The sequence below is a fragment of the Cetorhinus maximus genome, chromosome 7, assembly GCF_964194155.1.
Source record: "Cetorhinus maximus chromosome 7, sCetMax3.hap1.1, whole genome shotgun sequence".
In the NCBI taxonomy this organism is placed as follows: Eukaryota; Metazoa; Chordata; class Chondrichthyes; order Lamniformes; family Cetorhinidae; genus Cetorhinus; species Cetorhinus maximus.
In genome coordinates, this window is record NC_135885.1 from 22,944,987 (window position 1) to 22,960,828 (window position 15,842).

General features: G+C 40.1%; 1 protein-coding gene across 17 annotated transcripts in view; it reads right to left on the reverse strand.

Annotated features, from left to right (window-relative positions):
- Nucleotides 1-15,842, reverse strand: part of LOC144682643 (inositol polyphosphate-4-phosphatase type I A-like) — a 253,427-nt gene that overhangs the window by 96,800 nt on the left and 140,785 nt on the right. For all 17 annotated transcript variants that reach the window (XM_078545176.1, XM_078545174.1, XM_078545181.1 and 14 more), the window contains 5 exons: nucleotides 15,437-15,624; nucleotides 14,547-14,774; nucleotides 12,357-12,401; nucleotides 10,476-10,594; nucleotides 8,012-8,128 (listed from right to left, as the gene is read on the reverse strand). In XM_078545176.1, the coding sequence (XP_078401302.1) occupies nucleotides 8,012-8,128; nucleotides 10,476-10,594; nucleotides 12,357-12,401; nucleotides 14,547-14,652 (387 nt within the window). In that variant the 5' untranslated portion in view covers nucleotides 14,653-14,774; nucleotides 15,437-15,624. The remainder of the gene's footprint in view (nucleotides 1-8,011; nucleotides 8,129-10,475; nucleotides 10,595-12,356; nucleotides 12,402-14,546; nucleotides 14,775-15,436; nucleotides 15,625-15,842) is intronic.

The window sequence follows — 15,842 nt, forward strand, 5'->3', positions numbered from 1 at the left end:
GCCTGGCAGAGGGGCAGCCCAAAGGAAAGAACGTCTTTTTCTGAAGCAGGAGTTGCATTTTCTACAGAATCAGCCTGGGCTTCTGCCAATCTGGTTCTTTCCCACCAGACACATGGACCCCCACCATGGACCCAACTTCTTCGGCCTAAGAGTCAACTGGGCTACCCAGTATTTTAGCAACTACCCTGGGTGCTCCATCTGTGGTCGCAGCTGACGGTTCCAATATTAATGAAGTACAGCACTCAAAAGCAGGCCAGGTCTTCGACCAGGGCTACTGGCCGTCCGGTTGATGCCTTGCACTCTCAAATCTCTACCCACAAACCATCTGAAGTGGGGGTGAGTGTGGAGAGGTTGGTCAGAAAGCAGAAATTTACCCCAACAGGTACAGGAGGAGACTCAAAGTTTGCATAAGTACAGCAACCAAAATTTCTGGTAAAGTAACTTTTTATTTACCCACTAAATTCACAGAAGCAGTACAATTGAAAACCATTGCAAGGTTAGCAGCCAGCTGAGAAAATAGATGGATAAAATTCGTATGTATGTAAACCCAAACCCAGATATTCACAAAATTATATCTCAGTTTTCAAAAAACAATTCCTGCCGGAGTGACATCCTGATTGGTGCCGATCAGAATTACTACCCACTACAGATACAGATCAACAGCAGCACATTTTTATGCAAATGGGCTTTCGAAATAAGGCAAGATAAATTAGGTAATTCTGGGAAAGGGAGGGAGTGGAGGTGGATTAGGAGAGAGGAGCTTGGTCACATTAATAATTCAGCTGAGCTAGATATAAAATGATACTTTCAGAGAAGTAACTATTCTGACGCAAGGTCATTTACTAGGAAAAGGACTTATGTGCTATGGTTATTTTGCTAAAGTTTAAGAGGCAATAGTAGACTGAAATTTACCAAGAATGATCTCATTATAGATACAGAAACTAGATTGTGGCTGAAAACCAGTGTGCAGAGAGTAGGGAGCAAGACATGCGTGCAGGGATCATTCTGCACCTTGTAGAAAAGAACTCAATGAAAATCATTTTACTTCTCTGGCAAAAATAATGGTCTATAATTTGGTATAACAGATGAACAGTGCCCATTGTTAGACTTGTCCTTGCCCGTTTAGTAGACAGTATGTTGCGCTGGAAGTTGGTGGAAGTGCAAGCCAAAAGAAACCAAGCATCTAGGACCTGAGTGAACAGGGCAAGCAACTGTGTATCTTTTTAACCAATTGTATTGAAGGATTGCGTAATTAACACAAGGACCCAGAAGGAAGTATAAAATTAGAGTGGATGAATTCAATGCCAAATCAGGTACTGAAAGAGAAAGAGAGGGGGAAGAGAAACAGAAAGGAAAAGTAAATATATATATATATCTAAAATCTCCGACAATTGAATGAGACTCCACAGCTCCAATAGTTAATTTTCACTGTCAGAGAGATGCATTGGCGGTAATTATAAATAGCACGCTATATGAGTCCGACAGCTAATCCAGGCTTAATTAAATATATGTGGACCTTAAATGGCTCAAACATTCCTTGTGTAATTTCAGGTCAGCACCAAGTATCTGTGGTGAGATTAGCTCGATTCTACAGCATAAGTACTGCAATTTCATGCCTGTTACTTGTCTGGCTCACCACTGAAGTGGTGAGTTTTCATGAAGGTAATGATGCATCTTGTAAAGCAACTTTTGGATTTCTGCACTGACCTGTGCATCTGCCCTCACTTGAAGGTTCTGTAGGATTTGTGCAAAAATAACGGCGAGTGCCATTAACCTTGCATTTTGACAATAAACTAAAGGCACAGCTCAATGTCTCCAATCTATTTGCACCATTAGGTGGTGGGACAACATATGTTCACCTATATTGAAAACAAAAATAAAAATACCTGGAAAAACTCAGCAGATGGAGCCTGATTTCATTACTACCACAGGTCAGCAGGTTCTCCTGAGAAAATAAAAGCTATTGAGAGTCTCCCTTCACCATTCTTCCAACTACTTTGTGGCTTTTTTCAGAAGCAGTACAAAGGCCATGGATCCTCTCAACTTGGTATGGTGTACACGAGGAGAGTCAAGTGTTACAGACAGGAGAAAGAGAGGCAAACTGAACTCCTTTATCCTCTCACTATGGCAGAGGTGTTTTTTAATTGTTTTAAAAATGGCATGTGACGTGTTTCCCCAAACCCTTAGTTTGTTAAGTCCAATTTTTAAAGTGACTGCAGCAAACTCTCTTATGATTAAATCAGAAGGCTTGCTTATTCACACATTCAAACCTGGGTTTTTTTGAGGCCAGGTGGGGCTTAGGAAGGATTGCAACTCACAAACACACACGCACACACACAGTAAGTGGGGTAGATGAAGAGAGTGTTCTACAACTAAGAATAACTTAACAATAAAAGAACCACAGAAATGGATATCAATTCACATCTTTTCTGGAGTCCCGAAAGTCCAAAGTCCAGAAGGAGGTTCCTTCAAACAGAAGTTCCAGTTCTGGTGGGTTCCTGGCTGAAGACAGCAGCACAGAATTCCTTTAAAGTGGATGGCGATGCAACAAGATGAGACGCTGTATATAGACTTGGTCTGCTTGGCAGGCGATGGTCTGAGGCTTCCAAATAAACAGGCTTTGAGGGGCTGAGACTTGTTGCAGGTTGCTTGGTCAACCTGGAGTCCTGCTGTTGGTCTTGAAGGTTGGACCTAAATCAGCAGACTGCCATGCTTCTGAGTTCTCAACTGTATACAGGGATTTCAAAAGTCATGTTACACCCTTCCTCTACAGTGATTTCATAAAGGGATGTTTATCTGGTGTCTGGATCTGGCTTTTGTCCTGTGGCTTATAATATCCCAGTCACTAGCTTCTGAAAGGGTCATTATCCATATTGATGAAACAAAAACAAAAACAAAAATAGCTGGAAAAACTCAGCAGGTCTGACAGCATCTGCGGGGAAGAATACAGTTGATGTTTCGAGTCCATATGACTCTTCATCAGAACTAAAAAATATAGAAATGAGGTGGAATATAAGCTGGTTGAGGGGGGTGGGACAGGAAGAGCTGGACAGAGGGCCAGTGGTGGAGGCAAAGAAGAGATTGCCAAAATGTCATAGACAAAAGGGCAAAGGGGTGTTGACGGTGGTGATATTAACTGAGGAATGTGCTAATGATGACATTAAGGGTAGAAAGCAGGACGAGCAAGTGACAGATAGCCCTAGTGGGTGTGAGGTGGGGGTAAGGGATCGAAATAGGCTAAAAGGTAGAGATAAAACAATGGATGGAAATACATTTAAAAATAATGGAAATAGGTGGGAAAAGAAAAATATATATTAAAAAAATATTAAAAATTATAAATTATTGGAAAAAGGGGGATCAGAAAGGGGGTGGGGATGGAGGAGAGAGTTCATGATCTGAAGTTGTTGAACTCAATATTAAGTACGGAAGGCTGTAAAGTGCCTAGTCGGAAGATGAGGTGTTGTTCCTCCAGTTTGCGTTGAGTTTCACTGGAACTGTATTCCTCTCCGCAGGTGCTGTCAGACCTGCTGAGTTTTTCCAGCTATTTTTGTTTTTGTTTCAGATTTCCAGCATCCGCAGTATTTTGCTTTTATCCATATTGATGACCCTGTTCTGGGTAACTTTAGTCTTGGCAAACCCTCAGGCTCCACTAGAGGGGTAAGCTTATAAAGGTGCAAATGACATCCATTTCCTTTCGATAGTTCATTTTTGAAATGGACCTTGACAGTCCCAGGTGTGAGATTCTATGAGCAACATGTCAGGACATGTCTCCAGTGCAATCCATATAATGCCTTACTGGTCAGCTTACAATTCCAGACATCAGGTGGCTTGCAGTGGCCAAATTTTGGTTCAGCAAAGTTCATTTTGAATAAGCAAAAAAGAATAAAGTTTGATTTACATAGCCTATGATTTCTTTCATGTCTTAGGGACTTGTCATAAGAAAGAGGCAAGGGACAAAAAAAAAACTTTTGAAAAAAAGAACCCATTGGACTAGGTGCATAGTTCCTTATCCAGAGAATTTCAAGAAGCTTATGTCGGATTTTAAATAATTTTTTGTTAGTTTATTTGGTCAATCTTAGAAGACCAGTAAGCAGATTTCTGAAGAAATTAAAACGCTTGCAAGTTGGACATGAGCAATTTAGGTTGTTCGCTTGTTATTCCCTTAGGGGCTACTGACTGAAAAGAATGGATTTTGGTAGTACAGAACTTGAGTATTGCTGAAAAAAAGAGAAATGTCGAAGCTTTTCATCTTGCACTCTTCAGGGCATTTCGCAAGAATACCAATATAGGGGGAAGACAACAATTTATAATGTATGTGAAGAGACTGCTGATTGGTTGGCAAGTGGACTCTGATTGGTAACGCCTCAACTAATCAAAGTCATACCTAGCAGAAAGTAAGATGGTTGTGATTGTTGGAGGTCAATCAACTCAGCTCCAAGACATCACTGCAGGAGTTCCTCAGGGTGTTGTCGTCAGCCCAACCATCTTCAGCTGCTTCATCAATGACCTTCCTTCCACCATAAGGTCAGAAGTGAGGATGTTCACTGATGATCACACAATGTTCAGTACCATTCGCAACTCCTCAGATACTGAAGCAGTCCATGTCCAGATGCTGCAAGGCCTGGACAATATCCAGGCTTGGGCTGACAAGTGGCAAGTAGCATTTCCACTACACAAATGCCAGGCAATGATCATTTTCAACAGGAGAGAATCAAACCGTCGTCTCTTGACATTCAATGCCATTACCATCGCTGAATCCCCCACTATCAACATCCTGGGGGGTACCGTTGACCAGAAAATGAACTGGGCTCACAATATAAATACTGTGACTACAAGAGCAGGTCAGAGGCTAGGAATCCTGCGGTGAGTACCTCACCTCCTGACTCCCCAAAGCCTGTCCACAATATATAAGGCACAAGTCAGGAGTGTGATGGAATACTCTCCACTTACCCAAATGAGTACAGCTCCAACACCACTCAGGACAAAGCAACCGCTTGATTGGCAACCCATCCACAAACATTCACTCCCTCCACCACCGATGCACAGTGGCAGCAGTGTGTCCCATCTACAAGATGCACTGCAGGAACAGACCAAGGCTCCTTAGACAGCATTTTCCAAACCCACGACCACTACCATCTAGAAGAACAAGAGCAGCAGATGCATGGGAAAACCACCACCTGCAAGTTCCCCTCCAAGCCACTCACCATCCTGACTTGGAAATGTATCGCCATTCCTTCACTGTCACTGGGTCAAAATCCTGGAACTCCCTCCCTAATAGCACTGTGAGTGTGCCTCATGGACTACAGCAGTTCAAGAAGGCAGCTCTGCACCATCTTCTCAAGGGCAATTAGGGATGGGCAATAAGTGCTAGCCTAGCCAGTGAAGCCCACATCCCTTGAATGAATTGAAAAAAAACTTCCACACAAGTCTAATGTTCTTTTAAGGCTGCCAACTAGCCAGCTGCAAACTTGTACTGAACACCCAGAGGGAATAGGCACCCTGCCATCCAGTGGTAGTAAGTGAAGTTCAGTCTATTTCAGCTCATGCACCTTTTGAGTATTCAAATTTTAATTGCGAATTTTGCCCAGGTTATGTTCTGTAAATTCGAGGTATCACTCCAGTAAAACTAGATTGACTAGTGTTAAAATTATGGTATATGGTATTAAAGACATTACCTTTCTAGGTCATTTGACCAATTAAAATATCTTATCCCTGTTAAGTCCCCTCTGCACCTTGTCAAGGACCCTCACATTCTTCCTGAAGTGTGATGACCAGAACTGGACATAATACTCTAGTTGTAGCCAAACCAGAGTTTTATACAGGGTTCAGCATTACTTCCCTACTATTGAAAACAATATCTCTACTTATGAAGCCCAAGATCTCAAATGCTTTGCTAACTACTCTCTCAATATGCCCTGCCACATTCAAAGACCTATGAACCCCCAGGTCCTTCTGTCCTTGCACACACAAAGGGGGATGGAATGTCTTTTCTCATCGAAACTTGCGCCATGCAAAGGTCAATGAAAGTGGGGGGGTGGTGTGTGCGCGCGTGCGTGCGTGCGCGCGCGCGTATACAGAGGTCTATGAGAGCAAGTTTGATGAACAGCTCTTCTGGCCAACATCTTCACAGGGAGAGGAGTCATGAACCAAATTCCAATTTTGTGGGACTCGTAAATAAGTGAACAATAATCCTGTGTGAGGAACTTAAATGAAGCTTTGAGGTCAGAAATATTGGAGGACAGTTAGAAGGCATCTTGTTTAAGTCAACTATGATGCCAACTGGTAAATGCATAAATAGTGCAAACCTGCAGGGTAACATTCCCCCTATCTAAAGGCTTATCAGGACCTAATGTTTACAGGTGAATCACGCAAAAATTTTAGATTTTACTGTATTAATACCACTCAACTGTTAACCGCTGATGGGGGTTAACTCAGATAAACTTTCTTCAAGTGTGAGCCTTATCAAGGAATGCCTGAACTGTATTCACAAAATCACAGTGCAGAAGAGGCCCCTCGGCCCATCGATTCTACACCAACATGAGAGAAATACCTGACCTACCTACCTAATCCCATTTCCCAGAACTTGGCCCATAGCCTTGAATGTTATGACGTGCCAAGTGCTCATTCAGGTACTTTTTAAAGGATGTGAGGCAACCTGTCTCCACCACCCTCCCTGGCAGCGCATTTCAGACCATCACCACCCTCTGGGTAAAAAGGTTTTTCCTCACATCCCCCCTAAACCTCCTGCCCCTCACCTTGAACTTATGTCCCCTTGTGATTGACCCTTCAACTAAGGGGAACAGCTGCTCCCTATCCACCCTGTCCATGCCCCTCATAATCTTGTACACCTCCATCAGGTCACCCCTCAGTCTTCTCTGCTCCAATGAAAACAACCCAAGTCTATCCAACCTCTCTTCATAACTTAAATGTTTCATCCCAGGCAACATCCTGGCGAATCTCCTCTGCACCACCTCCAGTGCAATCACATCCTTCCTATAACGTGGCGGCCAGAACTGCACACAGTACTCCAGCTGTGGCCTCACCAAGGCTCCATACAACTCCAACATGACCTCCCTACTTTTGTATTCTATGCCTCGATTGATAACGGCAAGTGTCCCATATGCCCTTTTCACCACTCCTCTAACATGCCCCTCCGCCTTCAGAGATCTATGGACACACACGCCAAGGTCCCTTTGTTCCTCAGAACTTCCTAGTGTCATGCAGTTCATTGATTACTTCCTTGTCAATTCCTTGTATTCAAGCTCAGAGTTCAATCCTATCCTCACCAGAAGTCCACATCATTGAACTTCATGCAACATCACCAGATGGAGATCAAGAATATAAGAAATTGATCATGGCCAATCTTCTACTTCAACTCCAGCTTCGTGCATTATCCTGACTTCCCTCAATATCCAAAAATCTACCCACCTCTGCCTTGAATACACTCAATGACTGAGCATCCACAGCCCTCTGGGGTACAGAATTCCAACGGTCCACAACACAAAGAAGAAAGCTCTCCTCATCTCAGTTCTGGATGGCCGCTTCCTGATCCTGAGGCTGAGAGTACGTAGTACTAGATTCTCCAGCCAGGTAAAATATTTTAATTTGCCCCTTGGATGTGAGCATTTCTGGCAAAGCCAGCATTTATTGCCCATTCCTAATTGCCCAGTTTCTTAAGGGCAATTAGGAATGGGCAATGCTGACCTTACCAGTGATGTCACATCCCAGGGGCAAATAAAAAAAAAACTATACCATCTGGTTAATCAATGACCATCAATTTTGAGTAATGTTGCAATTATTCTTTTCATAATATACCGTTAATGCTGAACATTGTTTGACAGAATGACTCAGCAGAAATTGCAATATAATTTATGTGTCATGATGTCATCGTATGAATACAAAATACCAGAAGTAGAATTGCAAATATGTTCTTATTCACTTCATCTGATTTTGGAAACTTTTATATTAACAGTAGGTATATACGTACAGAGGCAAACATTTTAGCACTTACAGTTCCCTGAGATCTGTCCTTGACATCATACACTGAAAGTTTAATTTGCGTCATTTGATTAATGAGAGAATCCTGGAAAAATGCAACACTACTTAGAAATATGGGATTGTTGGTACCCTGCAAGGAAAGGGAAAAACAATTAATACATTCTTCTTGTCTTAACAACTTAACAACAAGTAGTAGTAAAGCCCTGGAAGTCCATTCAGCTAATTAAGCTCCTTTATGATTTTGATTTCTCCCAGTCCAACATTGCTCATCCCTATCAACCTAATCTAGTAGCTTTTAAATAAACATTCATCCATCAAATAAACATATTTTTGCTAGAAATGTAATTGTTTTAAGTTTACTTTTCACCAATTAAAAGCTGTAATTTTCTTGACAGTTCACCAAACTTCCAACAACTTACATTTAAATAGCGTTTTTAACATAGAAAAACATCCAAAGGCATTTCAGAGGTGCAGTGTGATAAAAATGATGCCAGCTAAAGGAAGAAATAGTAGGAGAAACCAAAATTATGATCAAGGAAGTGGATTTTTAGGAGTGTCTTAAACGAAGCAAGGCAGTAGAAAGGAAGAGGGGTTTAAGGTATGTAATTCCAGTAGCTTGGGATGTAGGCAGCTGAAGGTATGACAGTCAATGGTGCTGCAAAAGGTAGAAGGGTGTATAAGCAGCCAGAGTCAGAAGAATGGAGATTTCTGTCAGGATGGGGGAGGTTATGTAGATGGGGATGAGGAAGGTGATAAAAGGATTTGAACAAAACGATGAAAACTTTAAATTAGCAATATTTGGACTCTGAAAGCCAATACAGCAGAACAGGATTGATGGATGAGCAGAATATCGGCAGAGAAGTTTTGGGCAAGCTGATGCTTATGGAATGCAAGTGGCAGACCAGGGAAAGCACTGGAACAGTCCAGCGTGGAGGTGACAAAGGCATGGATGGAAGTTTCAGTGGCATTGAGCTGAGACAGTGGCAGAGGTGAGTAGTTGCAGAAGTAGATGGTCTTTGAGATGAAAAGGACATGTGAAACAATACTTTCTTTCTAGCTCACATTGAAATTTATTCTAGGATAAGCACGTTATATAACACTGGTTGATAGGTAAAGCACTTAGTTATAACTGCTAGACTTTATAAAACGGCTACGTTATAAACGATCTCTTTTAAGGTAAAACAGAATGTCCTGGAATCGGGTTAGTGTGAAGTTGTACTGATCTCTACCTGGCGACAGGCCATGTGATTTGGTTGCCATGGGGACAAGTCAAAGCCCTATTGAAAGTCAGGTGCAAGCCTAACACCTAGACACAAAAGGAGAAGCAGCTAAAAGCAAAAAAACTGCGGATGCTGGAAATCCAAAACAAAAATAAAAATACCTGGAAAAACTCGGCAGGTCTGACAGCATCTGCGGAGAGGAATACAGTTAGCGTTTTGAGTCCGAATGACTCCGCTTAAACCAGCTTATATTTCACCTCTTTTCTATTTTTCCTTAGTTCTGTTAAAGAGTCATATGGACTCGAAACGTTAACTATGTTCCTCTCTGCAGATGCTGTCAGACCTGCTGAGTTTTTCCAGGTATTTTTATTTTTATTTTGGATTTCCAGCTTCCACAGTTTTTTGCTTTTATATCAATGTGTCTTAATGGTTGTGTTAAGTAGTTACTGGGGAATACCTTTTCTGTAATTTAGTGCATCAGTTGCCTACTAAGTAATGTTTAGTCAAGGTTGATTTTAGTTGGTTTGTCACAATAGAAGTCTTAACCTTGTCATGTGATTCTTTGCATAGGTCATTGGGAAATTCATATCACTTCTTAAAAGTTATCAGTCCCTACTGGAATCTGAACATCTAATAATCAGTGTAACTAGCTTTTATTATTTCTTGAAAGCGCATAAATCAATTTGCTTAACATGCACAAGTGGAAAAAAATGAATAAACATTTAACAAAAAACACAAGCACTACAGAAAGCACACAAGGTGATTTATGGGAATAATAACAGAACAAAAAGGCTACAACTATCAGGAAAAGCTGAACAAGCTGCAGCTCTTTTTTTTAAAAATAGATGACAGAAAGGTGATTTAAGAGAGATCTTCCAAAATTATGAAGGGGTTTTGATAGAGTTGACGTAGAGCAGGTATTTCCACCTGTGGAGTTGAAAAGTAGGAGCTGTTTAAATAAGGTAGTGTCTAAAAGAAATTAGACAAGCTTTCGTTGCCCAGTGAATGATGCCACTGTGGAATTCACTGTGGATGAAGTGATGCATTTAAGAGGAAGCTAGATAAGTATGAGGGAGGAAAGAATATAAAAATATGCTGATCGAGTGAGATGAAGTAAATAGAGTGGAAGGAGGTTTGTGTAGAGCATAAACAACGATGACCTGTTCAGTACTGTGAATTCTATGTAATTCCATTTAATTCTATTTGAGTGACTGCAAATCTAATACAAAGATCAACATAACAGATGGATGAACTCACCTCTATAATTTCAGTCTGTACATGTTTTGTCCAGAAGGCTTGTGGAGGGGTCGTCACGCTTACTGCTACAAAACTATTCGGCTTCCGGTCCAAGGAGGGAGTGACCAATTCACTGCAAGCTGTTGGAGCAGAAACAAATCAAAGCATAAATTTGTCTTCATTAATATTCAAAATAGTGGTGTTTGGAACCTGTATTTTTCATTTAAATGTTGACCATATTAATAGAACTGTAGTCAGCATCTCTTTGAAAATAATATGGGAACAATCATTTGTTACAATTTTTCATTGACCTTAAAGTAATATGCCCTGTTTAGAGTACATAAGTATATATTTTGGACAGCAACTAACAAGAAACATAGGAACACGAGTAGACCAGTCAGTCAAGTCTGTTTTGCTATTCAATGAGATCATGGCTAATTTGTACCTCAACTCCAGGTAGCCATTTATGCACCATATCCCTCAAAACCCTTACCTAATATAAATCTATTGATCTTAGCATTGAAAATTTCAATAAGCCTAGCAGCTCCCTGACCAGTTCACACTTTTCAAGTGCTGAGTTACTCCACCACTGAAGGTAGATTCCAGTAACATCTCCACAACTTGAAGGTATGTAATTACTTGGTTTCTCCCTCCATTCATTCTTAAATAATGGAGTGACATTTGCAATTTTCCAATCCAAAATGTACAACTTCTGAATCTGGAGAACTGTGGAAAAGTATGACTGGAAGATAAGCATTTTCCTCCCCTATTTCTTCTAATATACCAGGGTAGAAATCATCATGCCTCAATGATTTGTCTAAATTAATTACCATTATTTTCTCCGTTACATATACTAATATTAAATCCGGAGTTCCTCCCTTTGACTTATTTTTAGGCTCCTTTCTACCATTGGTATTTTTCTGCTCCTCCTCCCGTGGCAATGGATACATGCACTGTGAAAAAGCAAGCCATTTCCTAATTGTCCATTATAGTCCCTCCAGTAGATGTCCCCAGTGGGCTCTCCTTCCCCTTAAATCACTTTTCCTGAATATATTTATAAAAACATTTTATCTTTGACATCTAAAAACTCCACTTTTGATAGGGTGGGTGAGATAAGTGGGTAGGGTGGTAGGCGGGTGAGGTGGCAGGCAGGTGAAGCAAGTGGGGTGGGCAAGGTGGCGGGTGGTAGGCTGGCAGGTGAGTGAGATATTAGGGCGGCAGGTTCGATTTGGGCAGGGGGGAGGAGAGAGGGAGAGAGAGAGTGGAAATCAGGCAGGTTGGTTGTAGATACCCCCAGGAGTTAGACTAGGATTTTTCTGTCTAACATTTCCTGGGTAGCTATTCAGGTAAGTAAGTTGGAGGTTCCCAGGGAGCAGGGGAATTACCCATCAGAAGTTCAAATTTCCTGGGCTTTTCCCAGGAAGTCAATGCGCTGGGACTTCTGCGGGATCCCGAAGTGCATCTTGGTCATATGTCTGGTCTCTGACCATCCAGAGACCAGAAGATCTGGGCCAGAGTTAATGTTTCAGGCCAATGACCTTTCATCAGAGCTGGTGGATCAAAGAAAGGTCATAAGCATGAAACATTAACTCTGCCTCGCTTTACATATCCTGCCAGAGCTAGAGCATTTCCAGCATTTTCTGTTTTTATTTCAGATTTCTGGCATCTGCATTACTTTACTTCTGCCATATGCACTTACAACTTTTCATTAAAAAAGCTTAAGAGCAGCTTGCAGGCAGGCCTATCTACCCTCCTGTACACAGGTGGTGTTTACTTAACTAAACCTGAACAAAGAACAAGTGTGAGGGGAGATGATAGAGAAGTGAGGAAAATTAAATGTTTTTTTAAAAAGCAGCAAATATAGTTGTGAAATAAATAACAAAGGAAGTGTCTCCTACCCACCTAAACTAAATTCCAAAATGGGTTCATCTGGATCCTGGCTGGTTGCTAGAAAAGAAGGTAGGTTTGTCAGTAAAATACTAAATTCATAATACTAAAGAGTAAAACAAATCAAATCAATTTAAACTAACAATCCTAACAATCAGCTTCAGAAGTATATCGCAAAAATGTTTTAGTCGGCATGCTGCGACTGACAGAACAAGGGTATGCCAAATTCACCAACTAAAATTGGACAATTTTTTACCAATTTAACCTTTTACTAGCAATATGGATAAGGATAAACTATGAGAGATGCAAGACTTGAAAACCCCAGGTTCCAAAAAATGAGCTATTAATTTTGTTAGTGGTACATTATTTTCCCACAAGCTTGAAACTAGTACTCACAAATGACGTAAGAACAAAGATGGCAAATGCTGATTCCAGTCATTCAGGTAGTATTTTATTTATATATAGGTCCATGTTGGTGAGACAGTACTCACTCTTCTTCCTGTTTTACTTAATCCAGAGCTACTAGCAGAACAGCATTAGTATGTTGCTAATTTTTTTTTGCTGCATGTTTTGAGCATTTGTGTGCTTCCTATTAGATTTAGGAAACTGAAACGCATGTTGGAAGGGCTGTTACAAATGGATTCACAAGACAGTTAAATTGATTTTTGTCCTCAAATTTTCAGCTGATTATATTGATGAAGATAAGAGGCCAACACAAAATCTCTGAACTCCCAGGTAAGATGAAGGGAGAAAAAAATGAGGACATTTTAATTTCTTGGGAAAGGAATGAATTTAGTTAATTTGTGATTTTAAAAACTCAAAGGAAGCCCATGTCAAATTAAATACAGTGGATTTAGTGCAAGAGCTTGGAGCATAAACAGGGATAGCCCATTTGGCCCTTTGAGCCTGCTCTGCCTTTTGGTAAAATGATGGTTGATCTTCTATCCCAATTCCACCTTCTGCACTATCTCCATATCCAATAATTCCCTTTGTATGCAAAAATCTATCAATCTGAATCTTGAATACTTTCAGTGGCTAAGTATGCAGTCTTTTGGAATAGAGAATTTCAAAAGATTCTCAACCCTCTAAGTGAAGAAATTTCTCATCTCAGTCCTAAACAGCTGATCCCTTAATCTGAGATTGTGACCCCTAGTTCTGGGCTCCCCAAGCAGGAGAAATATCCTCCCACCACCAATCCTATGAAGCCCCAAAAGTTTGAAACTCACTGAAGCTCAGACCAGAAGTAACAATTTTAAGGGCAAGAAACAAGTGTACAAATCGATTCCAATTTAAAAGGATGACAAATGTGTTTGTGGATGCCAAGATTACGATTGCATAATGATGTTGAGAAGATTTGCTCTTTCACATGTAAACACTAAATTGATTGCACCAACATTACATAACAAATCTTATCCATTTAGCATTTCAGAGTGAAATAATTTACTGGCTGCAAAATGTACATTCACCAAGGATCAAATATCTTTAATGGCTATATTTGTGGAAAGATCTGAATCATTTGTTAAGTCAGACTAATGTTCAGAATTTCTAATTACTGCAGGGCTTTTATTTTCCATGCACAGCATTGCCATTGTGTGAGAATTGTTCATGCCATACTGTCCTAGATGTGATGAACATATGATTGCAGCAGCCAACAATAATTTATTACATATTTTAACATTTACCTATTCTTTCACACAGTTTCTGGTTAAGAAAACAGCCTCCATTCAACTGCATCTATAAAATTAATACTCTGGTTTATAATCAATTTATGTTGACTGATTAGCTAATTTGAGGGAATTCTGGATTAAAGATGGGATTTATTGGAGGGAGAAAGGGTCTTTCATACTTAGGCTTAAGCGATTTGTCAGGACCAATATCTAAAGAGTAGGCATTATATTAAAAGATCAAATTAGTTATAAATATCCTAACTTATTTTCAAAAATGAGACATTCAAGCTTTTAAATGTACTTCTATCATAAAAGTGTTCCAGTAAAGTTTCTTTGAAGCAAAGAAAATATCCTTCAAAAGGAGAGCACCTGGTCAACTAATCAACAGACTATTCTGATAATTTTTGGATCCCCACTAATGATATCCCAACAAAATGGTTTTATTTCCTCTAAATTTTATCTGTGACTTCAAAAACTTACGCTCAAAGATGTGTTTCCAGGCAACGGTTTCAATAGAAATGTATTCAAAACGCCTCACCTGCCAGAGATAAACTTAACATATCTGAAGACATGTCAAATGTTGAAGCTCGCTGCAGGGATCTGGCTTTAACATTGCGCCGTGGGCTTTGTTCATTTGTTGACATTTTTTCATGAGTAATATATTTTTTCCTTTTGCCAGTCTTTATATCTCTTCAAGAGTTCAAGCTGCACGTTCCTTCTTTTATGTGAATAATCAGATAAATGATGTTTTTAGGAGTTTGGATTTCTGAAACAAAGTCAGAGCATAGGGTGAAGTCTTACATTTCTGGGACATTTACCTCATACATCCTTTAAATATCAATCTCTTAAAAACAATAATAAAATAATCTCTGTTGTGCACCATTCTGCACCTGGCTGTTGGGTTCGACATGGAAAATTCAGGGGACTGATGTATAGCAAAAGCTCCACACAGTTAGCACATATGACTCTGCTTCAAAGCTGAAGAACAGCCATTCGGACTCGAAACATTAACTCTGTTTCTCTCTCCACAGGTGCTGCCAGACCTGCTGAGCTTTTCCAGCATTTTTGGTTTTTATTTTAGGGCTTTTGTTTGAAAGGTGGTGGTAAATGGGTAACGGAAGTGGCAAATAATCTCTGTTAGTTTCATTATTATGACAATATTTTAATACTGTTCAATGCTAAGCAAGATTATTATTGCTTTTCAGTAACTATGATTGAGATTACATTGTGGTGAATCAGCAAAATGTAAATCCAGTGAATGTTTTTGAATATCACTGCTATAAATTCTTTTTTGATCATTCAGATGTTACCAGCACCTCCAGCATGAACACCACAAATGTATTTTAGTGAACAGAAAAACACATTGTCTTGCAATATAAATCAGAACATCTACCTCATTAAAACACACAAAAAAATTGAGTGGCATACCCATGAAAGGTGTCACATAAGTATTGGAGGCAGATTCACACTAGCAAGCATGCACACGGCAAACCCCTAACTTCATCAAGCAAAAAGCGAAATGTCAAGTTAGACAACACAGACCACTTCCTCACATCTAGTGCCCCGTTATTACATAGCACTGGTAGATTGCTAGTAGTATGTTGCCAAAGGAGTACCTAGAAGAGAAATATTTGGTGACATTAAATTGGAGGAATTACAAAGAGGAAAGAGAAAACAAAGTACAATCAACAGGAAAAAACAGAAGCCTTAACAAGAGGTCAGATACTGATAGACCACAAACAAGCTATGTAACTTCAGTTACAAATATGGTAAACTTCAACACCTCATAGGACTAACTGTACAATTCTAAAAATGTATTTGTTCTTTGTGTGCA